This window comes from Petaurus breviceps, unplaced genomic scaffold (genome assembly GCF_028583685.1).
Source record: "Petaurus breviceps papuanus isolate PSGF00001 unplaced genomic scaffold, PetGlider_PUasm1.0 76, whole genome shotgun sequence".
Taxonomy (NCBI): domain Eukaryota; kingdom Metazoa; phylum Chordata; class Mammalia; order Diprotodontia; family Petauridae; genus Petaurus; species Petaurus breviceps.
The window spans coordinates 28,570,965-28,597,040 of NW_027186473.1; the positions used below are offsets into that span (position 1 = coordinate 28,570,965).

Consider the following 26,076-nt stretch of genomic DNA (forward strand, 5'->3'; position numbering starts at 1 on the left):
CTCTCTCTCTCTCTCTCTCTCTCTGTCTCTCTCTCTCTGTCTCTCTCCCTCTCTCCCCCTCTCTCCTTTTCTTTCTCTCTCCCCCATCTCTCTCTGACTCTCCTCTCTGTCTCTCCTCTCTGTCTCTCTCTCTGTCTCTCTGTCTCTCTCTCCCCCTCTCTCCCTCCCTCTCCCCCTCTCTCCCTCCCTCCCTCTCTCTCTCTCTCTCTCCCTCTCTGCCTCTCTCTCTGTGTCTCTCTCCCTCTCTTTCCTTTCCTTCCTCTCTCCCCTCTACATTTTATCTACTTTAAAAATTAGGTTTTTGGGATGGCTAGGTGGTGCAGTGAATAGAGCACTGGCCCCGGAGTCAGGAGGACCTAAGTTCAAATTTGGTCTCAGACACTGAACACTTACTTAGCCGTGTGACCATGGACCAGTTGCTTAACCCCAGTTGGCCTGCCTTTCCCCCTCCAAAAGGCAAAATTTAAAAAAAAATAGTTTTTCTTTTCTTATTCTTTTTAAACATAACCAGTGGGAAGAGAGTAGAGTTACAAAATTTGGGTACGTAGAAACACCCTGGAGTACTCCTCCAGCACTGATTACTGAACAGAGCAGTTTGAGGTCTAAGTTTAGAATGACCATGTTGATATTATCCCAAACTGTGATCTTAAAACATCTCACAAGGCAAGCCCAGCATGGGGATCCTTATTGGGGTTTGAGTTCCAGGGAAGGAAAATAAACTGTACCCCCTGCTCCAGATGGTTGCGCTTGGAATTTTTAAACTTGGGGGCAGGAAAGGCTGGCTGGCTGGCCTGTGATTTCATCCGTGTTGGGGGATCTCCTGCTATGGAAACTCTCCATAGATGCAAATCAGCATCTTGGCCCCACTTTATGGTCTTGGAGAGTTGTCTCCTTATCAGTGATATTTATTGCTTTAACTTAACCTCTGACATCGACCCTTTAACTAATTATCGTCTGCCTCCTGATCTGGACCAAAAGCTTGAAGGACAGTGTGCCTTTCTTTCAGCATGCTGGGAGGCAGTGCAGGACAGGGCAGGAGAAATAAAGCTGGGAGGGACCAAATGGTTCTGCAAGTGAAGAACAAGATTCCCAGAGAAGTCAAGTGGTAGGCCCAGTGTCTCAGGGCTAGCTAGCAGCAGAGCCAGGACAAGAAGGTCTCTGATCCTGGATTTGAGTCTAGACTTGGTTATTTACAAAAGAAGTGACTCACTTACCTCTCTCAGCTTCAGTGTCCTACTCTGTAAAATGAGTTAATTAAAGCTTTTATTAACGGCTGGATCAGGGTTGTTAAATGAAGTGTTGAGTGCTTTGAGAACCATACGACCTTATATAAATATAAGGCAGTGTGGCACAGAGAGAAAGAAGTTTAGATTTGCCATCAAAAGCTCACATCCTTGCTTGGGGACTATCTGGGTTACCCTGGGCAAGTCATTTTATGCGCACTGGACCTCAGTTTTCTCACCTGTAAGACAAGGGAGTTGGATTCAGTGATCTTCAAAATCCCTTAGATCCTTCTAATTTCTCGACTGGTTTTGTAAGTCTGTTTTGTACTTTCCCAGGTCCTGAGGTTGGCATCATGGAATAGATCAATTTTAGAGCCAGAACAGGACCCCAGGAGGTTTAGTCAAACCCCCTTAGGCCGAAATTGGGAAAGCAACTTATTAGCCAGGATCAAATGGGTAGTAAGTGTGAGAGCCATGTTTCAAATGCGAGGCCTCTGACATTTTCCCCACTGCCTTTTGTTAGTGTTCTGCACCTAGCAAGATGCTTCTCTGTACATGATCTCACTAGTATTCCAGGAAGCCTAGGAGATGGCTAGTGCAGTAATTGTTATTCCCATTTTACAGGTGAGGAATTTGAGTTTACGTGAGTTTACATAGCCAGTTGGTGGCAGAATCTGGCCTAGAAGCCAAGTCAAGGGAAGAGAGCTTGGTTTCAGCCTCTCTTCTGGTCTCACTGGACTTCCCTCTCCTCCACGTCACCATTCTGTGACCCAGACAGGCCCTTCTCTCTGTTCTTCACTTCGCTACTCTATCTGCTGCCCCTGTCCCTGGCACCTGGAATGCTTTCTCTATTCACCCACACTTCACAGAATCTCTCTCTCCATTCAGAACGGAGCTCTAGAACCAAGTTAGATATGAAGCTTTTCCTGATTCCCCCTCTGCTAGAAGCTCTGTCCCAAACTACTTTATGTGTTTATGTTTTTTCTTTTGATATTTATTCTGCATATATTTATATTAGTACTTGTCTTCCCTGTTAGGATATAACTCCCTTGTGAGTATGGATTGTTTCATTCTTTGTGTATGTGTGTATGTTTATGTATTCATGTATATCATACAAATATACATGTGTGTATCTACATGTATATGTATATGTATAGATATAGATCTCTGTCTACCTGCCTGTCACCTATCTATCATCTATCAATCACTTATCTATTATCCCTCTTCTTTATCTGTCTAGCTATAATCTATCATCAGTCCATCAATCATCTCTTTATCTCTCTAATCTGTACGTTTATTCCGGTCACCTAGAACAGGCCTGGCAAATCGTAGGCATAACAAGTGTTTGTCAATTGGCTCGTTGATATATTGGCTTCTCAAGGTCCCACAAATAGCACAGTCGGAAAGCTGGGATTCAGACCCCAACGCCCACATTCAGACGTAGTAGGCTGTGGTTGTCGTTTCCTCACAGGCCTCTTTTTTGTCAAGGCACTTGTGCCCTGACCCTCTGGTGTGCTTCATCTAATTTATTTTTGAGAGTCTCAGGAGTACTTTCCAGGTGAGAAGTCATCTCTTGAAATGGGATTGTCCACCTGGCTCTTGTTCTTTGTACCCATCACCCTGAACTTTTCTCATTGCCTTTCAGCCAGTCTGACCTTTCCCCTCAGGGCCCTCAGTTCCCACAGGCCTGCAGGCCTGGTGCTGGGCCTCTGCTGTCCTGGTCTGTGACCAAATTTCATTCTCCTTTGCCTCGTGCACCTCTCATCACCGCCTCTGTGGTTTCCTTTTCACAGCTGAGCTCTTCAGATGTTATCATGGCTGTTTGTTTTTCTTCCAAAGACCTGGAGCTGTGTCATTGTTACTCCTAACATAGTTTCCAGCTAAAGTTCAAATTAAACTGTTATTGAAGACCCTGAAGAGTCTCACGGTCTTTTCTCTCCAGTGCCACATGTTATCTCGGCCTGGCCTTTATCCCTTCACCACAGTCTTTATCAATTTAGCCTTTAACATCTGCAGTTTCTGTAATTTTTTTTAATACCTTGTTCATTATTCATTTGTTTTTGAATCCCAGGAAGAGAGCTCACATTTTCTCCTTATCTGCAGGTTCTCCCTTTTGGGTCCCCTTGTGGCAGTTTAGGACTGGTGTTGTATGGTTACTTAGGCTCATTTTAGATATGAGCCAAATCAGAAAGTGTTTGTTAAATGCCTACTGTGTGCCAGGCTGTGTTACGCTGTAGGTATAGAAATCTTTTTTTGGAGGGGGGAAGGCAAGGCAATTGTGGTTAAGTGACTTGCCCAAGGTCATACAGCCAGTGTGTCAAGTGTCTGAGGTTGAATTTGAACTCAGTTCCTCCTGACTCTAGGGTGGATTTGCTCTATTCACTGTGCCACCTAGCTGCCCCAAAATTTTTTCAGAAAATATAGTCCCTGCCCTTAAAGAACTCACATTCTATTGGGGGCATAGAACATTTAAACAGATATGTGTGAGTCTAAGTACAGGGGTTTGTTCTGTGAAGTTTGGATTCATTCAAAGGGCTGCACTTGAGGACCTAGAGGGCCACATGTGGTCTTGATTGAGGAGGAAGGAGAGGTTAGTAATTAAAGGGATCAGTAAATTTTTCTCATGGTATTAGAGAAGAAGCTAAAGATTCACAGAGGCCCATGAGAAAGGAGTGATTCCAGCCAGGTATACAAGGTGGCTTCAGCTAAAATTCACTGGCTGTATATACAGGAGCGTGCTGGTTAATGTTTAACAAGCAGCTCTCCCCTGGCACCCCGCTAGTAAAACAGCAGGGAAGGCTGTCTTTCCTATCCTGAGCCTAGAGAATACTGTGAGTTCCTGTTGCCAAATGTTTTGTCAGTGTGGGGCTGTCTAAGCCCCGGAGTAGCCCAACCCAGTCCTCGTCCTTGCTAATTCTTTTATCCTTCTCCCCATCTGAAAGTGCAGTGTTCAGGAAAGATGCCCTACACCCAGAGGCAGGCTATACTTACTGAGGAGGGCCTGGCATTCAAAGGGAAAATGAAGATCTTATGACATTCTTTTTCTTTCTTTTTTCATCAGGAACTTAGCTAACATCAATAAAAGTGAACATTTCCACATCAAGAAGGAATGCACATGAAACCACATACCTATTACCTACAGCTTGTTTTTTTAAAAGTATATATTAAAAAGTATAAAATATATTTTAAAGTATATATTAAATATTAAAAAGTATATTAAAATTTAACTTAGTAGAACTGCCACTGCCCTGCTTGTCTGTGTCCCCTTTGGAGGCACGCCCTTCTGTGTATTTTTGTGTTTTACAGTTTTCTCTTTTGGGGGGTATCACTAGTGCTGTGCCTCCCTTCCCCCACAAAAAGCCCCATGCTTAATCCCTCCCTTTTAAAAACATTGGCTGTGCTTGCAAATGCGTGTGTCATCCTGCACCTCTGGTCCATCACCTGTCAGGAAGTGGATCGTATGCTTAGTTATCAGTCTTCAGGGTTTGTAACTGGTCATTGCATTGATCATTGTTCTTAAGTCTTGCAAAGAAATTGTTTTTCTTTCCAGTATTGTAGTCCTTGTATAAGCAATAGGTACTGTAATCATTGCTCTGGTTTTGCTCCCTTCTCTTTGCATGAGGAGACAGGTGTCCCAGGTATCTCTGAATCTCTCTCTTTCACCATTTCCTATGCATAGCACAGTAACATTCCATTCTCTTTCTTTACCACAGTCTGTTTAGCCATTCCTTAACTGGTGAGCACTCACTTTGTTTACAATGCTTTGCTACAACAAAAAATGTTCTTCTCTAAATACTTTTATATGGATGTGGCCTTTCCCTCTGTCTTTGACCTTTTGGGGATAGATATATGCTGAATGATGACATTGTTAAGTTGCGATATCCTTTTTCCCAAGAGGGTGGAAAGAAGAGTCTCTCCCTATCCCCTGGCCACATTCCAGTTTGAGTAATAGAGTTTGCCATGGCTGGTTTTAGGCCACTTGCTCCTGTTTTCCGATTGCTTCCCTTGGATACATCTTTTTCTTAAAAATTTGAAGCGTAACATTGTGGTGTTTTCCCTAAAGAAGAAAGGGAAAATGCTGACAGTGGTGTTTGTTTAGGATAGTTACTCTTAAAATCCCTTCAGGTATCCCCTAAATTAGTAGGAGCAATGGAAAAAGAAAGATCACACTTGCTACTTCTTTGTTTTTCTCTTTGGGGATGGTGTGGGGGAATGCAGGCATGTTACGGAATCCTGAAGGTGCCTGAAGGCAGCTGGCTGTGCCGGACGTGTGCTCTGGGGGTGCAACCAAAATGTCTGCTGTGTCCGAAGAAAGGTGGAGCCATGAAGCCAACACGCAGTGGAACCAAGTGGGTCCACGTCAGCTGTGCTCTGTGGATACCAGAGGTAGGTAGGGTGTGTGGAAGTCCTGCTTGTTGAGACATCTTGATAGAGAACTGCTTTAGCCCCTAGCAGAGAGTTGTCCTGTTCAGAAGCATGAGTAGTCTTTCAAATGGATACAGAAACATCTCATCTCGGTTTCTTTTTTTTCTCTTTCTCTTTTCCTTCCTTCCTTCCTTCCTTCCTTCCTTCCTTCCTTCCTTCCTTCCGAACTTTGTTCATCTTCTTTCACATTTTATATTGTCATAGCAGCTGATTCCTGTGAGTAACAGCTGCCCAGGGACATACTGTGCCAGGGCTGAACAGGACCTGCCTTTGTGACTTTACTTACATTTTTTATACCTCTAGTCTTTTTTTCTTAGGTCTGGTTTAGTTGATTTCAGTCACTGAACCTGGGATAATTTAATGTGCTGAATTTGAGTCTGGCCTCTGTGGCTTAGATTTCTGACGACTATTTATTTGGTGGGGGTGGGGTGCGGGAATTTTATTGAAGGAAAGCTTAGGGGCATGACAGAAAATGATGCTGAAAAAGAGAAATTATTTTTTCATCTTAGTTGCACCAGAGAAATCAGTTTGGCTTAAGTAGGGATTCTGTTTGACCCACACAGAGGACAATGACTATGCCTCACACTTGGGATTCTTAACCTGGGGTCCAGGGAGTTCTTTTAGAAAAACATTTTTTTTTGTAAGTCTGTTTCATTGGTTTATAACTGGTTTCACCTGAGGGTAAGTATAATTGGTTTCCTTTGAGAATTTGTGTGTTTTACTTTATGCATTTATAAATGAGATTCTGAAAAGGGGTTCGTTTCAGCAACCAGCTCGAGGGGTTCCATGACACAAAAGTTTAGAAAACCCCTGTCTCAGAGTGTTTTGTAATTCCCACAGTGCCCAGCACAATGCTTTGTCCCCAGCATATGTCTGACAGATATTTGTTAAATAAAATCATGGAAATTAATTTAATTCATGAGACAGATATTAGATTAAACAAATATAGTTTATAGCCATATGCCTCATTCCTAGAAAAGTTTTGGAATCATTCGTAAATAGTTGTTCAGTCAGAATTGAACTGATTGATGGCACAGGCTCTATTTTATATGTGATCATAAGCAGCTCACCATTGTGACATCAGACATCCAGGTGAATACTGGAAAAATACAGCTGGGTATTTCCAAATATCTGGATGTTTGCCCCCATGTTGACAAAACATCTCAATGTTTGGATTATTCAGATTTTATCCAGGTATTTGGCATGATGTAACTTGGGACCAAGTGGGAGCAAAGATGCTTTGGTGGTGCTGCTTACTCACTGGACGTAGATGGTAGGTCAGAGGAAGAAGGATGTCTTTGAGATGCCATGTTCTCTTTGCAGCCACAGTCTGACATCCAGGATCAGAATATTCACTCTGAGCACTTCCCAGGGTGGTTGTGAGGACCCAGTATAAAATAATGTACAGGGAAGCACTTTGTCACCTTTAATACACATGCCCTTGTGTCCATGCCCCTTTCCTCTCCCATCTTGCCTTTAGGTGAGCATTGGCAGCCCAGAGAAGATGGAACCCATCACGAAGGTGTCTCACATCCCCAGCAGTCGGTGGGCACTGGTGTGCAGTCTCTGCAATGAGAAGATTGGGGCCTCTATACAGGTAGTTAGCTATTGGCAAATGACTTCTTCCTTTACCTGTCTGCATGAGCTAGGAAATGTCATGAAGAAGAAAATGCTACTGGTGTAGTGGCCTAGACATGGCACATGAATTTTATGAGTGTGATTGGTCCTCACTTCATGTCTCTGTGACTTTAAATGGGGCCTAGTTTGTGTAGCCCACCCTCTTGAAGGGCTAGAATTATTATGAAGAGGAGGATACATGAGTATCAACTGTAGAATTAGCTACGACTAATATTGAATGGTTTTTTGGTTGTCTACCACCTTACCATGCATTCAAACAACCAGTATTTGTAAAAATATTAAATACAAGAAAGGGAGGAATTGAGCCCCCCTAAAACTGATTTCAAGTCAACCTCATAAACTCTTAAGACTTTTTCATGAGGATTGATCACAAATTTAGAGCGGGAAAGGATATTAGAGGTGATTGAGACCAACCCCTTTATTTTATAGATGAGGAAACAGGACTATATAATATCAAAAGGAACAAGGTAGCAAGTGGCAAAGCCACTCTTGTTACAAATACAACACCCCTTCCAGCTACACCAGCTTAAAGGAGGCCCAGATGAAAGATCTGGCTTACGTGAAGAGACTACTAGGTGATGCACTGGACATAATGTCTGAATCATAGTAGTTGCTTAATAAATGTTGTTGACTGACTGGAAGGAGAAAGGCTAATCGGGGTGGGGGACCTGTGGCCTCAAGGCCACATGTGGCCTCAAGGCCGAAGGTTCTGCACCCCTGATAGATTATTCTTTTAAATATGTACTTCCTGTGGCTTCTCTGTAAAAGTCTAGCCCTTTGGGCAGTTGGCCTTTTCCTCTTACAAGAAATTTGGCTACCATCCCTTCAAAGTCAGGAGACAGCCTCAGATTCTATTGGCTGGTTCCATCAACCCTCAACTATCTCTGTGAAGGGAAGGGACAAGAACAGCCTGAAAAGCACATTGTTTTGAACTCACTGGTATTTGGCTTTGGAGTAAAGGTAGCACTGAAACAGTCGATACTAAGAGTCACTCCAAGGTTCTCTAGGAGTGATGATGATCTGACATGGTGTGGGTAGAGCCATCCAGTATAATCCAATGGGCCCCTCTTTAGTGCCCAGAATCAACAAGCAGCTTACATCTCCTGGGTCAGGATCCTAGATGGCATCCGTTCTGTCCTTTCAAGGGTACTTAGCATCATTGGCCCTGTCAAGTGTTACATTGCAAGAGGGGACCTGAAGTTCTTGGCATACTTTCTTTCCTCACAATATCTCTGAGGTAAATAAATTCCTATTATTATCATGTTCATGTTATATAAATGTTTAAGAGCACCCAAACTCTGCAGCCCCAAGGAATTCACAGTGACAAGATTCTGGAATCTGGAAACTCAAATTCAATTTGAGCACATAATTTCTAATCCAGTTTAATCCAACAAGTATATTTATTAAGCACCCACAACTCACAAGGCACTGTACTAGGTGCTGTGGACATAAAAACAAAATTTTAAAAAAAGCTTTTGCCTTTAAGAAGTTTACATTCTGTCCTCTGTTGGTGGGTAATAGCAAAATGTGATCATAACCAGGGATTGAGCTGTTACATGGAGGGTAATTTCTAAATCAGCCGAGTACGTGACTTTCTGTCCCTTGCACCATAGCCAGGTTTCCCATAGAATCTAGTCCTGGCAACACGTGTCTTACAGGCACATTCCTTGGGGTAGAGCTCAGCCTTTGGCTCATTAATTCCAGCAGTGTGACTTCTGCTATGATCTAGGCTCTAACTCAAGAGTTAGGGCTTTCTGAGGGCTGTGAAAATGGATGTGTGTCTGCTTCTTTGGAAACAGCCTTGCACATGGCTGCTTCTACTTTTAGTGTAAAGCAGAAATGCCCTCATCATCGGCCAAGGTTGCCTGAGCACCCGCTGAGTTTATGGCACAGGTTTAGGTGGTACAGGAGATGCTTGGGCTGGTGCTGGAGCATAGTTCTGAGCATCTATCTCCTAATGGTGCCATAAAACCTAGGGGAGCTGCGATCATCGTTAGGGAGAAATTCTGCTGTCAACATGCATACATCAGTATATCAGGATGCAGAATGATCTTCTCCTGGGGATGTGGGGGAGTGGGAATTGAGATGACTTATCATTTGTTTTTCAGTTTGTCCCAAATCATTCCAGGAAATTAATAGATTTCTACTGGGAATTATTCCTTCCAGGAAACCTCACTGTCATGATTTAATAATCAATTATTTAGTAAAATTATCAGCCATTCATTTAAGGTCTTGCAATGGCTAATTTTATTGTGGGAGATAAATGATGGGTTTGCAACTTGAATAAATCAGTAGGATCCTAGATTTGAATCTGGAGAGGGTCTTAGCAAGTATTTTGTCTGACTCCTCAATCTATGGATGAGGAAATGGAGATTCATTGAGATGAAAAATGTTTAGGTCATATAGTGCTGGAGTTTGAACCCAGGTGCTCTGCAACAGAAATACAGAATCCAGTTCCTTATCTGGTGGTGTCACTATCCACAAACAGAGCCACAGATAGACTTTCTCTGGTTTTAATGTTGTGTCCCAGGAGAGGCAGCATGGCATAGTGGGAGTCGATAGGGACTTGGCAAGACCTGGGTTCGAATCTCATCCCTGACACTTGCTGTGGGCCCATGACCTTCTGTGCCTCAATCAACTCGTAAGCCTTTAAATTGCTCTCTTAGATGGCACAGTGAGCTCCCACACTGCATTGCTGAAATGAGGAAGCCTTGAAGCATTGACTTATGTTGCCCCTTAGTCAAAGAAAGTACTTTTAGAAGGTGACAGCTCTTATTTCAAGAAGGCAAAAATGTCATTATTTCTCTGTCAGGGTAGTTCTAACTTCTTTAACAGTGGCAGAGTAAATAAACTGTAAGAACAGCATGGATTCCTTGCCCTAAAACACATGTGCAAGTCCATTCTAGATTTTTAAGAAGGTGATTCCATGTAATAAATTCACCTTCTTTGGAGGGGGCAGGGCGGCTACTAAATGTTTCTGTCAACAGATCTCTTCCACTGATTGAGATTTGATTCTTAGATGATGCCTACATAGCATTGAGGGTTGGTTGAAGGAACTGAGGATATTAGCTTGGAGATGGGAAGGTAGTAGGGAGAGGGAGAGGAAAAGGTTTGAAAGCTAGCTTCAGGTATTTGAAGGGTTGGCCTGTGAGCTGGTCTAGCTGTGCTTGGTCCTCGAGGGCAGAACTAGGAGCAGGTGGAAATTTCAGAGGCAGATTTATATTTAATATAAGGAAAATCTTTGTAATAACTAAGACCATCCAAGTTTCATGGACTGACTCAAGGTGTATTTCCTATCACTGGAGGTCCCATCACTGAAGACTGAGTGTCCATTTGTTGGCTTGTTCTAGAGGGTTAAGGTATGGTTGGGCTAGAGGGCCTCTGAGGTTCCTTTCAATTAGGAGATACTATAAAAATCTTCAAGGAAAAGAAGATAGAGTGTGACTTTAGACAGTAATCTAGGTCTATGTGGGAGAAGAAAAGAGACAAAGTCCAGAACAGGCCTTTCGACATTTGCCATATTTAAAGTCATCAGTCCTGTGCATAAATTAGTTAAGCATGCATGCTTATATGTATGTAAGTAAATGTTTGTGTATATGCATGTCTGTATGTGAGCATGTATTTAATTATGCATGGAGGGACAGGGGAGAGGCAGTAGTAAACTAAGGAAAAGAAAGGATATTTTCTAGAGATCAGCAGATTTCCTTCTGAGAGTTCTTTTCTTCACCTCTCAGCAAATCATTCCATAGTCTATAACTTTAACTTAGAGGAGATAGTTTTATGATTTTTTTCCCTCATGATTTCTCTTCCAAATAGAGAAGATATGATGCTTTGGGGGGGGGGGTTGTTGTTGCTATTGAGTTCTTTTTTTCTCCCTTCCTCTTCCCTCCTGGGGGTTGGGGGGAGGGTTGAGGAGCACATTAATTTGGAGCAGAAGAGAGGGAAAGAAGTTTTGATGGTTTTCCATATCCTTTCACATTAGATTGATTTTATTAAAAAATTTATCTCTGAAACATTTGCAGCTGGAAAAGCTGTGCTGCTCATTTATGTGACATCTGGATGCTGAGTCAACCTGAACAGGAAAACCCCAAGGAAAGCTCTTTGGTTTCTTTACAGAGTCCTGTATAAATATCCTGTTGCAATTCATTTTTTCTTGAAGGTCAGAGCACTTCGGTGCATAGTTTAAATCAGACATAGATAAATGCCAAATCCATTTGTTTCCACTTTTCTTTCTTGTTTGGCTGAACTCTAAGTGGGAAAGGGGCACTTTTTTAAAAAAAACTTTTTTAATGATGCTGGCTTGGCTAGGTGTGTGAATGCTTCCATTGAAGCTGATTCAGCCCATTTCTTGGAACAGATTATTTGTAGAGAAAGTTACAGATTTATTTTAGGACACCTGCTTCAGCTCCTTGTGAATGGGAGGTAGCCAAGGAAGGATTTCTGCTCCCTTTTTCCTGGGAAAAGGAAAGAAACATCATAGTCACCATAGGAATCATGACTAGGTTTGAATCATTTCCTAAACATTAAAATGTTGGAGCAGGGGCGTGGAAGGGGGGGGGGGGGGGGGTACCGGAGGAAATACCCAACTCTAAGCGTTGCTGTGTTCGGTGACGCAATTCAGGATCTGTGAATGAGTTTAATTAAGGCTTTCCTCTGGCCCTGGGCCATTGGATCCTGTTCTTTTCCCTATAGCCCGGGCAGGCTCTAGGGATAACGTGGCCTCACATAATACAGTATTGCTTTTAAGGGACCGGCTACAGTCACCAAAAGAAATCTTCCAGGGACTTTTTTCTCTTTATTGAGTAGCAAGGATTTTCTCTCCATCGGGACTGAACTGGGAAGAAACTAATCATTTCTCTCCTACTAATTGTTTCTCTTCTTGATTACTGCCTATACTAAAAAGCACTCAGTTGTAGGCCTGATTAAGATACCAAGGGTGGGTGCGGGGGGGGGGGGGGGGGGAGCAGGAGGGTGTTTTTGTTTTTTAGTTTTAGCAGGAATGCTAAAGCTCGAATTGATCATGCCCAGCCAGAGGGCTGACCTCACTGTCATTGATAGCCAGTGAATTCTCAGGACTGCCCCTTGGGGGAGGTGTGTTGCTTTAAACCATCTAATTCACAATACTGCTGCCCAAAATGGTCTTCCATGTTACCTTCATGCCCAAAGTCCTCCTTTGGCCTGCTTCACTCTCCTTGTTCCAGGAGTTGAGGACATTGGCCAGTTTGTCCCTTCTCTGTAATCATCTCCTCACATTTCTTTGGTGAGTAGAATACTGGCTTTAGAGTCTGGAAAATCCAGGTTTGAGTTCATACCTTACTAGCTGTATGGTCCTGGCCAGACCACATCATCTTTCTAAGAACTCATTTTCCTTCTTAGCAAAATGGGGATTAATAGTAGCACTTATATCATAGAATTGTTTTATCAGAGATAATGTATATAAAAAGTGCTTTATAGATTTCTAAGTTCTATATTAATATCAGTTATTTTTATTACTTGTTACCTTTGCTATATAGGCAGTCTTTCTCTCACAGTCCCCTGGATCTCCTTTCCCAACTTCTGACCCAACCCTTTCTCTGCTCTTTTAATTCTGGAAGGATATTGTCTTGAATGCCACCAGCTTTAGATTCTATTACATTATAGGAAGCCTACTCAGATTTGGGGAGTTGGGATGAAACTTCTTATTCCCTTCAGACCCCAAACAAGTACTTGTCCTTCCCTGAGAGAATGTACATGAACATAAACATGTCTAAAACCACAATACAACCCTGAGAAAGTATGCAAGTGTGCTATCTGTTGTTTTCAGCTAGGTAACCCAGTGGATAGAGGAGTTTGGCCTTAGACATTTATTAGCCATGACCCAGGACCGTCTCCTAACCTGTTTCTTCAGCTGTAAGGTGGGCCATATAGCACCTGCCTCCCAGGGTTTTGAGGATCCGGTGGGATAATATTTGTTAAAGCATTTATCGCAGCCCCTGGTACATAGAAGGCACTGTGGAAATGTTAGCTCTCATCATCATCATCATCATCGATCGGACCCTCCAGGTTTATGTTAATGTCAGTTTCTAGAGGTCCTGTCCTAGACCTGGAACTTAATTTAAGGGAAGCCCAAAAGTCGAATGTGAAGATTTTCTTGAGAAATGGAAGTTTTGTCTTAAGAAAGAGCCCTCAAGCTGGAGTTCCTTTTACGTTGCTGGCTCCCTCCCTGCATTTAGCCAGACGGTAGTTTAGTCTCCCCAGACCCCCTTTACACTCAGCTTTGCAGGAGCATAGCGGCTGCGCCCACGGAGGCAGGGCCAGGCTGGCACTCGCGCAGTGCCCAGCGCGCCCCGGGTGCCCGGGAGCTGCCCAGTCAATAATGTCTTGCTTTCTTCTGTCCCCTGCCTTTCCCTCGCAGTGCTCCGTGAAGAATTGCCGCACCGCCTTCCACGTGACCTGCGCCTTTGACCGCGGCCTCGAGATGAAGACCATCTTAGCCGAGAATGACGAAGTCAAGTTCAAGTCGTACTGCCCGAAGCATAGCTCCAGCAAGAAGTCGGAGGGGGAACACCTGGGCGAGAGCGCCCCTCCGCCGCCGGAGAACGGGGCCCAGGCCGGCTCCCCGCTGGCGCACCTCGAGCCCTTCGACAGCCTGGAGCAGAATCAGGCCGAGGCGCACCGGGTCAGCGTCCGCAAACAGAAGCTGCAGCAGCTGGAGGACGAATTCTACACCTTCGTCAACCTGCTGGACGTGGCGCGGGCCGTGCGGCTGCCGGAGGAGGTGGTAGACTTCCTGTACCAGTACTGGAAACTAAAGAGGAAGGTGAACTTCAACAAGCCCCTCATCACGCCCAAGAAGGACGAAGAGGACAATCTGGCGAAGCGGGAGCAGGACGTCTTGTTTCGGAGGCTGCAGCTTTTCACTCACCTCCGGCAAGACTTGGAGAGGGTAATAATTGACACTGACACCTTAGAATGAATGCCCTAGTGAAGACGACTTGCAAAGAGTTGTCCCCTTGCAAAGAGCAAGCTAGTTTCATTTCTTTTCACACCTGCATCCATTTTGCAGCGGGGGGTTTCGGTTGGTTAAAACAAATTGTGAGCTGGTAAACTCTGTATTTGTTTTCAAGATTGCCAGAGGGAGAGTAGTGGCCTCTGCGTCTCTCGAAATCTTTGCTAACTGTCCTCCACTTAAACCTTTCTTCTCCCTCTGCAAGGTCCGTAGGGGGTGACTCTTCTTCCCCTTTTCAGAGAGATCAGAGGGCCCCAGAGGAATGATCAGGGGTCTTGTTGAGAGCTTTTCACAAGAGTTACTTCCAGCTTAAGCTGGAGCCCCAGAGTGGAGTTAACTGATCAGGAGCAAGGTTAGGAAAAAAAGGTCACTTGTTCAGCTAGGGGAGTGTCTGGACACAGCCACGGGGCTGTCAAAGGGCACGCATATGTTCTTTCCCATGTTGTGACCAACTCCACTTCTTGGCTGCTGGGGGGAGGAAGGAGGGGAGAGAATCTAGAGAAGACGTCCCTGGCAATGAGGTGCCAAGCCACCCTTGAGTCTTTAGAGGAGAGAAGGGAAATAGTATCCCACAGGCTTGTGAGGAATCGAGTGGCAGAGCTAAGGAGAACCCCCTTAATGCTTAGTGTCATTATAAACAGGATTCGCTCACTGCATGCGTGGATGTTTGAATGCAACACATAGCGGCTAGCCTCTCACCTGCTATGATCGCCCCTCCTAGAGCAGAGGGCAGCTTTGGGGTTTGTCCCCGGCTGTGCTGCTATCTGAGTCTCAGTAATGGCCTAGCCCTCCCTCTGTGCTGTGAAGAATCACAATGGTAGGCTCTCTTCTCCCCAGGGTTTCTGTCTCCCTGCTGGTTCCCTTAGGTTCTTAGATAGGTGCTTTAATTGAGGAAGCTCTCTTCGAACCCCAGGAGTTCATGAATGCACGGGGTAGCCAGGCTGAGCAAGTTGCAGCCTAAAGCAGCCTCAACTGAAAGGGACTGACTAACCCATTTCTTTAATGCTTATATCTGAACAGCTGATGTCCTGCTGTTCAGGAGTGACTGGGGTACTTGGGAGAGTCAGGCATTGGAAAGGACTGTGCTCTGAGAAAAAAAAAAAGGTGACCAAAGAATTAGCATGAATTGTAAAGGTAGTGAACCCCCAAAGTGAGAGTCTAGTCTCAAAATAGCTTTGACTTGTTAGGGAACCACTGTGACATCAGTGATGATCCTGGGGTGGGGGGGTTCACCAGTGAGCCTCTAAGGATGGGAACAATTCCTGTCTGCTTGGATGCACCTGTCACTTAGGGCCTCTGAGTCAGCACAGGTGACCCCTAGGCCAGTGGAGGGGAAAAGGAAGCAAGTGCTTGTACAGCATCAGAATTCACCTGCACTCCCTGGGAGCAGGTGGAGAGAAGGCCCTGGCCCTCTCAAGCAACATGCATGCCTTTCTGGCATGTTCTCAAGAGATAAGGAAGGGATTTTAGTATAAGAAATGGGAACCTGGATGGTAAGCCACCAGACCAGTACCACACATGCTGTAAATTGGGAACATGAGCCACTCACTGTGTCAGCTAGTCCTTGGGAGGAGAAGGAGGTGAGAACTCTAATGTTTGGCTTGTATTTGTCTTACAATCACCACAAAATAAAATTACAGAAAATGCTTGTGGTGTATTGACTTTTTCCTGTTCCTGAGTTATTCAGCAGGTTAACATTCATATATGATTAAATTCTAAACACCATCTTTTGGAGTCTTCTTTGTTACTTTTTAAAGTGGAATGACACCAATGATAACCAACAAATAAGGACAACAATGAGATTAGAGCTCATCTTTATTTTTTTTGGTGGTTTACATATTTACTGGATTAAAGATCCTAAGGGATTTTAGGGACTTTAGGGTCACAGTTTTACATCAATGGATCAGAATAAAAAAAAAAAACAGCAACAACAGGGTTCTTAAAAATCAGTCCCAGGGCAAATTAGAATGGAGGCTTTTCAAAATCTGAAAATCAAGCACTAACGATCAAAGTCACATATGTCCTTGGTTATTACCAACAGTAGATCTCACTGGCTAAAGACAGGGGAAAGCAGAATAATTCATAAGGAAGCAGTATTGTCAGGATTCTTTTAAGTTAGGTGATGCTCTATGTTTAATAGTGGCCAGAACTAAAGGAAAATGTGTTTAAATTCCCTGGCTTGATTTGATTGTCACACATAGCATTTCACAGCATATACCCCAGCTCAGACAAATAGTCTGCCTCTGGATATCTGCATAGAGTATTGATTAACATAACAAATGATTACCTTTCACAACACAAATCATTTTGTAATTGTTTCTTCGTGCCCAGTTCACAGATACACACTATGTAGCAACATGGATGCCTGTCAGCTATGTTTCATGACCTATAGAATGGTCTAATTCTTTTTAAAGATGCATAAATATTAGGCACATACATTAAGTAGGAAGACATGTTTTATGTTTTCACACCATGAGTGGTGAGTAAGCATCTGAATACTTTCTTTGGATCTGTTATATATCAAAGATGCCATTTCACCTTTTGATGATTCTTATTTCCTGCCCATAGACATCTTTTTCCCAGGCGTGATGTCTACAGACTCAGAAAACTTTATTCAACAAGTTTATGTTGGGTCAAGCACTGTGATGCTTTCACATCAGACTCACCTAACACTTGAGCCTGTTGGTTTCCAAGGTTTCTGACTGAGGGGCCAATAGTATGGAAAGCTGGAGCTCTCCTGCAGAGCTGTTAGTTAACCTCCGTGAAAGTCTGACATTTATGATGGAGTGGAACAGAAGAGCATGCGCCTTCCTACATAAGTTCTCCATTCTTGTTTATTGATGACACTACTATATGAGGAGAAAGAAGGGGAATGGGGGGTGGTTGTAGGTACAGTAGAGGGAGGGAGGAAAAGATGAATAGGTCAGGGAGAGAATTAGGGCAAGGCAAGAAAAGCAAGAGTTGTTTTAAGTGGGACAAAATGAAGCCGAAGATTTAGCACAGCTCAGATAGGATCCTGGGTAAATGCTGACTGGCCATAAAAAATGGTCCTGTGGAAAGGAAAAAAGCTAAAACACTCTCCACAACAACATAAGCAAAAATTTAATTTCCTATGCTATGCACAGTACCATTCTAGGTGCTGGTAGGGGTAGGGGTTGGGGAGGACATAAAAAGTTGAGATTAAGACACAATTTCTGCCACAAGAAGTTTATAGTTTAGAAAAGGGATAAAATATTAACACAGCAGTACTACATCACACATAATTATGAGGAACATGATGAGTGCATTCGAGTTATGAAATTTTATGTAACATTTTATGTAACAAAAGTTTATGTAACATCTGAAGAGTAAAGTTATTACTGGTTGGGGAAGCTTCTTGGAGGAGGTAGCATTTGATTTGGGGTTTAAAGGATGAAGAAGAGTGGGCAGTGAGGAAAAGAGGAAATTCTAGACATAGGACAAACCAAGCACAGGAACAGAGATGTGAGATTGCAGCTTAATGTTTGGGAATATGAAGAATTTTCTTGCTGAGTTTCTGAAGATTTTGATGGATTCTTATAGTAAAGCTTAGGGCAAATGTTAAGTTGAGGCACATTAAACTCATTCAGAGGCTGATTGTTATTCTTGAAAATTACCTAGGCCTTTCTCTTTTCCTGACCACTTTCTGCAGTCTGGCTTATCACAGGGCAAGCATGGGAAGAAAAGAAAGGGAAGATTTATAGCAACTTCAAATTTAGCAGCTGTGGTCTTCTCATTTGGTGAGGGGGGAGAAGAAGAGACTGGATATTGAAAATTGACAAAAGTGAAAAATTCTGGATAAGAGGATTCTGGTCATCTGTTTTCTCCGTATCTACCATTTTCAATGGTAATTTCAAGGAGCATAGTTACATACATAGGATCTCACTAACTTCCACACAGGATTTAAATGTGATAACTTTTACAGCTCCTCAGAAGTCAGTGAACTTGTTTATATATCCTTTTTTAGGCAAAGGTGTCTTCTGATCTCATTTGCATTTTTGCTTCTTTTCCTCAAAAGGCTTTGGCTCCTACTGTTTCTTAAACTTCATTCCCACATCTCACATATACTTTCATAGGGCTTATAAACCTTTTACATTTATCTTCTGAGACTCTTAATATTTATTGGGATTTTTAAAATAAGGAACTTTCAATTATTAACTTTAGCTAGAATTATGGTTGTGACAGAAGAAGCACACCTTTGGTCAATGCTGGTTATACTGGAGTGATATAACTTATTCACTACTGGTTAGACTGGTTTTTCTTGCTTTTTATATACACACACATACACATATGTATGTGTATATATACATATCATTAAAACATATATGTGTATATATACAGATATGTATGTATATTTAATTAAGAGGATTCCCTGAAAGTAACTCAAGAGACAGGGTTAGAAAGAAATTTATTTATTTTATTTTTGAAGATCCTGACAGTCAATGAGAAGGTTATTTGCTGTGGATTAGGAAATCATAACCATGACTGAAACATAAAAAATAGCCATCTCCTTTCTCTTAGTGACTCACTCATGGGATCTTGAAACTGAAAATTCTTTGTTCTAAGTTCAGAGAATTACAAGTAGAAGAATAAAGGGGCAGAAAGGTCTGATTTTTGGTTGTGGGCCATGGCATAATGGTTCAACATTAGCATTTTAGATGAACTTTAGGAGAAGTGCCTACACATTACAGAGAGTCCCAGATGAATATTTTAATTCAGGTTACTTTGGCATCAATAAGACCAAATAGCAAGATCTTTGAGTTACTTTGAGTTACTCTTGCCATTTAAGTCAAGGGATATTAAAAGATGGTTTCCAAAGTCAGATGAAAAGTCTTGTAGGGACACAAGTAACAAGTAGTAAGAGGAAGGAGCCTTGTGTCTTGTACCCACTGTGATAGTAAAAGTTTATTAAGGGGGTTGAGCTTAGGTGATAGAGATTCCAGTAGAGGAATGCCTTTGACACTTTTCTTCCTGAAAGGTTTAATGTCAGGTCTGTACTCCAGTTTCTTGCAGAATTTAGGGAGTAAATCTGTTAAAATATAAAGTGGTTTCCAAAAGAACCAGTTTTCCCAGTCACAGAATGTTACTAGCCTTGTAGAAAGTCTGCTCCTTTTCCAGTTGTAGCTCCAAAGGACAACTAGAGGCAGGGATTTTAAAAGTTTGGGGAGTATTCCGAGGGCTTACAGTGCTGTAAGGTGGAGAAAGTTCAATGATGTGTAATTTGGCATCAGACACTGACTGGTAGATGGCAAACCTATATGTCATATTTGATTTGTGACTCAACTACAGAGCCTTGAGGCTCTGTGTGAGGCTTCTCATGAGACTCTTGGTACTAAAGAAACCAGGAGGGGAACAAGATAGCATTATCTCCTTCATTGTCCAAGTTGAAGTGCTTGAACACACAGAGCTGGACTGTCTTATGTGGCAAATTGCTGGCAAAGCTGGAGGTAAGATCCCCACGTGTTCTGATTTCTAGAGGATGTCCAGCACCCCCTGCAAGCACACTGGCAGTCTCACACCTCTAAGTATCTTAGGTGGGAGCCTGGTTTAGATTCCTGGGGCATTTTAATGAAGAATCCAACAGGCATTATTACACAGGGTCATCTTGTCTGTGGGTTTGTTCTCAGCCTTCCCTGACCTTAGAATTATGTCAGTATGATCAGGTCAGGAGGGGCCAGTTAAGTGCACGATAGAGGCATCAGGTGTGGTGGTGCTGGAATTTTAGCTTCAAAACTGTTACAGAGCTCTGAAGATTGAGATGGCAGGAAAGAGAAAAAGGAGAGTCCTTTGGCAATTGGAGGGCAGTCCAAATGTACTAATCTCCTAGAGGTCCCATTAGCCTGTATCTGAAGTCTTTCCCAGTGTGGTGGTAGGCTAGGCTGGGGCATGGTAGGAGGAAGGACACATATTCATTAGTGTTCTAAGTGCCCTTTCTACAGTCTAGCTTCCCTCCCCAGCAGTGTTCCTGCTGCCCAAACAGAGAGACATGAGGGGGGATCAGTGCCAGCAGCCCAGGAGGGCTTTTAAAGAGTAGAATGCCTTTTAAACATTAAAAACCTTTAGTATCACCCCTTTTGTTCTGGCAGGCATCTTGCCTCTCTCCACTTATAGAAAAAGTCTTGATACTTGTTACTATTGTAGTAAAGTATTACTGATATTCTTTATTCTGTCTGCATTCTAGGTTCGGAATCTCACATACATGGTAACTCGTAGGGAAAAGATTAAACGGTCTGTGTGCAAGGTCCAAGAGCAGATTTTCAATCTTTACACTAAGCTTTTGGAACAAGAAAGAGTTTCAGGTATGTATGAAAGCCCTTATAGATCCAGAAGTCCATACAATAGAAATTTAGAAATTATCCCTCTCATTGGGTTTTCCTTATCCTATGGTAAGAGTCTGAAGAACTCAGACTTTTTAAGATAAAGATTTAAGCAGATGAAGGTGACCAAACCTGATAGAAAATTGACAAAATTTAAAAATTTTAATCTTTAATGGATGTAGTTAATATAATTTTTTGTTCTTATCCAGCTTTCAGGGGGCCCATAAACTTTGATGGGAAAAAAAATTATATCTTTATTTCAATAGAACTGGGTTCTTTTGTAACCCTATGTGTTTTATGCATTGAAAACATTATGAAAACATAGATTTCACTAGACTGTCAAAGGAGTTCATGACATGACAAGAGTTAAGAACTTCTTTTCTAAAGGTTTCTGTTCTTTTGTTTATTCTACTTAAGACAAGTCAGAGGTCATTTTATGTGTGCATTTTTTTAAATGACTGCCACTGGTTCTCTGTATATAGCTCATCTGGGTAGGCCTGGGCCATAACACATGTCCATGTTATTGACACATTTTAAAACTAAAGTACAGGGGCAGCCAGGTATCACAGCGAGTAAGAGCACCGGCCCCAGTGTCAGGATGACCTGGGGATCAAATCCGGGCTCAGATACTTAGCACCACATCCAGAAATAACTGGCTGTGTAACCTTGAGCAAGTTACTTAACCCCAATTGCTTTAAAAAAAATAAAAAATAAAACCAAAGTACAAACTCTGACTAAGCCAACATTATCTGAGTGAGTACAGCAAAATGTGACTAATAGTAATTTAAGTATTTCTCTTCTATCCTACTCTCTTGGGGGAAAGAGACAGCTAATACCCACCCATACTTTTGTAGTGGCATTCAGTCGTATTAATTTAATAGCAAATTATTACTTTTTCTTCCCAAGAATTAACACTTTGTAGATATTTCTGGCTAGGTTGATGTTAGCAAAACTTGAAATGACATTCCTTTAACTAGGGTAGCATATATAAAAGGGGTCTGTTTTGTTGCATTAAGGTATTTGAATTCAGCTTTAAAGGGTTAGTAGGAATTAGCATACAAAGAAGGGAGAGAGAAGACTTCAGGCATAGGGAATAGCATGAACATGATGGAGGCAGGAAAACTCAAATATATCTGGGGAATGAGATTAGTTGTTTGATTGGTACATGCTCTATATGACACAAAGCTGGACAAGTAGCAGATTGTGAAAAGCCTTGAACAACAAAGCAAAGATTTGAACTTCAGTGGATTGGCAATAAATAGGGAGCCACTAAAGATTTCTGAAAAGAAGAGTGACATGACTAGATCTCTGCCCAAGAAAAATTTTTCTCTCAGGGGTGTGAAGAATGTAGTTATTCCTTCCACATTATGGGGGTGGGGCACAGGGTATGATCTAGAAAATCTGCAGAAAATTTTTGACCCTCCCTTTGTGCCAGAGAAGCCTGAATTTTTTGTTTTCTTCTTTCATGGGATGTTTACAGTACCTTTTTGTAAAATTTTGGTTGATATTATACAATACTATACATTTATTTTATGCATTTCTGAGTTTCTAAACTTTTTCTGTGTTGTCTGCTGGCCTTTGTGTGTTGTCTGTGGCTTCTGCAAAACTCACCCCTAATTCTCATTTAATTTCTTATTCTGACCTATGACACATCGAAACTGTGATGGGGAAAGTCTCAATGTGGTAACTGTATTAGAACAGATAAAGTGGAATCATAGAAAGAAATAAAGAGAAGTTATAGAATGTTAGAACTGGAAGCAACCTTAGAGATTATCTAGTTGCAAGGATGGGGAACCTGCGGCCTCAAGGCCACATATGGCCCTCTAAGTCCTCAAGTGCAGCCTGTTGACTGAAGAAAGTTCTGTGGAGTTTGGGTTCAAGCAAGGGGCTGCACTTGAGGACCTAGAGGGCCACATGTGGCCTCAAGGCCTCACATTCCCCACTCTTGAATTTTAGTCCATCTCCTTCATTTGATTGATGAGGAAACAATTCCAGAAAGGTTAAATGATTTTCATGAGATAACATAGCAAATTAATGATAAAATCTGAAATAGATTCCAAGTCCTAAACTCCTAGGCCAAGATACTTTTCAGTATACCACACTGTCTCCCATTGGGTTAAAAAAGAAGCCTTGTTTTGGGCAAAGCAGGTGATTAACAGGTAGATAATAGATAACACAAATGGATACACTGACATATACCCCTTTTTTGATGTGGGGAAAGTTAATTTTAAAGTATGATAGTGGAGGAAGCCAGATTGCATCATGTTAGAGAGAGAATGGGAGGTCAGGAAGTGGTGATATCAAATATTAGATGACAAAAATAGAAGAGAAGGGGATAGATGGTAAAAGGAAAGCTTTACTAGGACAGAAGAGACTTGATCAGAGTTGTAGGATAATGGTTAGGAGCCACTGGAGATTGGGAATAAGAGTAGAAGGTAGGAAGGAAAGGAACTTGCCTGAGTGAGTATGGATATATCTTGTGACTAGAGGAAAGGGGATGAAAGGGTGGAACACTACTAAAGAGTTTTAAGTAGAAGAGGAGGAGAGCTAAGTTGATAGCTTGAGTCTTCAGTGAAATTATAGGGGATAAAGGATGGGGATTCACAGGTTGGGATGGGCTTGTCAGAGGGGCAAAGGATCATAGGATAGTAGCAAAGGCAACATTGGGCTTTAGGATGAGTATGGAGGTTAAGTGAGACTAGAGTGGGCAGAAGAGAGATGAGGCAAGAGTGCTAGGAGTCACGGTTAGGATAAAGACTAGGTTTGCTCTGAATTAGAAAACATGAAGTGGAGGGATTGGAGGAGGTGGCCAAAGTAGAATTTCAGTTTTGGATCTTGGAAGTGGTATAGCTCTCAAATAAGTTGGGGTCTAACATATGCCCATGCTAATAGTATGGAGAAATTGTTGGAATTAAAAAGGTTAAGGAATTACATGGTCAGGTTCTTAGAGGGGTTGTCAACATGAATACTGAAGTCCACAAGGATGTTGGCGGGGAAAAGATAGAGAGGAAGACTGTAAAGTAGGCATTAAAAACACTTAATGTTGATAGGTAATAGCAACCAGGATGAAGAATGAGATCATATTCGGAATTATATGTAATTCAAGAGTATCAAATATTGGTTGATAGAAGAATGACACTGGAGCACCATTAGGGAGCAAGAAAGATGCCAGTCCTTCTTCTTGGCCAAGAATTGGGAAGAAAAGGATGCATGGCCTCCAGTGGAGAAAGTTGTAAGGGAAGTGGTGTTCCCAGAATAGTCATGTTTTGGCTGACATTAAAAGGAATGTGGGTTAGAAAATCTCTAAGGTGGTTTGTTAAAAATAAAGCGAAAGTTCCCAGGGGTAGAGTGGAATGGGCTAGGCAGCAGACAAAGTGGACTGGAGTGGGTTTTGTTGAAATAATAAATATAATTTTACTTTATGTTTTGCCCTTTTGTGCCAATGTAAATAACTTACAATAAGAGTCCGATTTAGAGAATGCTCCGTTTACTCCAGAAGGCGCTTAGCCACTGCTACTTGGCACCATTAATACCAGTTATACCTCAGCATTTGTATTTGTAGAGGGCTTTTTGTCACTACTGTTAAGTTGTTAAAGAGTGAATGATTGCCTGTCAAAAACACTTGTAAAATACATTTTCATCTGATTTCACTTAAGAGTTATTTTTCATGGCTATTGTAGGCAGCTTTTCACATTTCATAGCTTGGGTTATTAATAGGGCAAGGGAGGCTTATAACTGGGTTAGCACATGTTTTCAAACAGTCTAGTAATATAGTTGTCTGTATTCAGGAGTGCTTCAGTATATTATATATTGAAGAAGAGGAAAAAAATTTCTACTTCACTCTGAGGTAAAAATCCATGCTGGTTATGTTTGAAAAAAATAGATTACCTCTACTCTAGGATACTGAAAAGAGGGAAGTGTAAATGCTTCTTGGTACTTTTTTTTATTATTTTATTTTCACATTTTTAATCTTCTAGTTTTTTTTGCTAACACCAAAAATATGTAATTAAAGGAAAACAAAAGAAGATATGCCCAGGCTCACAAGGATATAAAAACCAACACTTTTTAGTGCAGAGATTCTTAACCTTCTTTGTGTGATGGGCCCCTTTGAAAGTTTTGTAAAGCCTGCAGAAATCTTTTCAAAATGTTTTAAAATTTGTATAGGATTTCAAAGAAAACCCATTACATTGAAACACAACAAAAAGAAAACCAGTTCACAGACCCCAGGTTAAAAACTCATGCCTCAGCGGAACAAAAACAAAGCAGATGTTTAGGGACTTAGGCTTCACTCAGGGTCGCTGATGAAAACTTGGACTATTTTAAGGATAGGCAGAATCAGTCTGTTGAATAGGAAAGGAAATTTAGTTGGCATTTACTTTCAAAGTAGACAAAAGCTTAATTAACACAGTTAGTAGATCAAGGTGCTATATAACATAGTACATGGAACTAGCCAACTGGTCAGGAACACTTGCATTCTGTGTTACCCTGGTTAAGTCACTGAATGTCTTAATGTCCCAGACAGTCCTGAAGACCAGAACAGGTGTCAGTCTCTTTTGCATCGTTAGAAGGAGTTTCCTAAGAAGCTGTCTGTTGTGCCAGTGAAATCAAAGATCCCCCCCCAAAACAATCAAACTAGATCATTACTTTTTCTAAATGACACGATGGGTGGGATATCTGATTTAAGATGGCATTTGTTTCTCTTACCTTTCAGAACCCTTTTCCTACATGGTTCAGTTAAGGAAATACAATATTTCACAGGAGTTCCATTTATTGGTTGTAGAATTATAATTCAATTATCATTAAGATTTGGTCTTGGGAGAAAATGAATATGTCCAAAATGAGGAACCCTTAAAAAAACACTGTCATTAAGTGATCATAACCACAGAATCACACAGTATGCAAATCTTGATAAAACTAGTTTTTTTTTTCCTAAGGCAGTCCTTATAGGATAGACATCTGTTGACACCTAAGTAAAGACAGACAGAAAGAATGATAGGTATATCTTGGACATGGAGATGAGCAACTCAGAAAGTGAGGCATCTGAAGAGAAAATAGGTAGCAGAGGCCACTATCACCAGAAGGGCAGACATTATCAGAAGTATCTTAGCCTCCTGCTAGGGAATAGAAAAATACATGGCAGGCAATGGAGCATTACTGAGTCTATTGAGGATTCTGTGATTAATTCTGTTCTGCTCTGTATTGTTCCCCCCACCCATTATTTCTGTTTGTTCACATGTCATAGAAGAATGGGCACATGAAAATAGTTTTGTGTCAGAACTTGCAAGATTGATGCAAAGCCAAATCCTATGATCTTAATAATATAATCCAAGTGTAGCATTTAGGATTGAATACATCTTCAAAGTCTATTACTGAGATTGACTGTGAATGTTTAAAAGGATACTCTTCAACCTTGCAAAATCAAGTTAAATTACTGTTATGTGTGAGGGACAAAATGAAGGTGTTTATC

The 26,076-nt window shown here is 41.8% G+C and overlaps 1 protein-coding gene across 3 annotated transcripts in view; it reads left to right on the plus strand.

The window, feature by feature from the left end:
• Positions 1 to 26,076, plus strand: part of JADE1 (jade family PHD finger 1) — an 89,678-nt gene that overhangs the window by 59,276 nt on the left and 4,326 nt on the right. For all 3 annotated transcript variants that reach the window (XM_069105358.1, XM_069105356.1, XM_069105357.1), the window contains 4 exons: positions 5,442 to 5,609; positions 7,129 to 7,245; positions 13,681 to 14,211; positions 20,474 to 20,591. In XM_069105358.1, the coding sequence (XP_068961459.1) occupies positions 5,442 to 5,609; positions 7,129 to 7,245; positions 13,681 to 14,211; positions 20,474 to 20,591 (934 nt within the window). The remainder of the gene's footprint in view (positions 1 to 5,441; positions 5,610 to 7,128; positions 7,246 to 13,680; positions 14,212 to 20,473; positions 20,592 to 26,076) is intronic.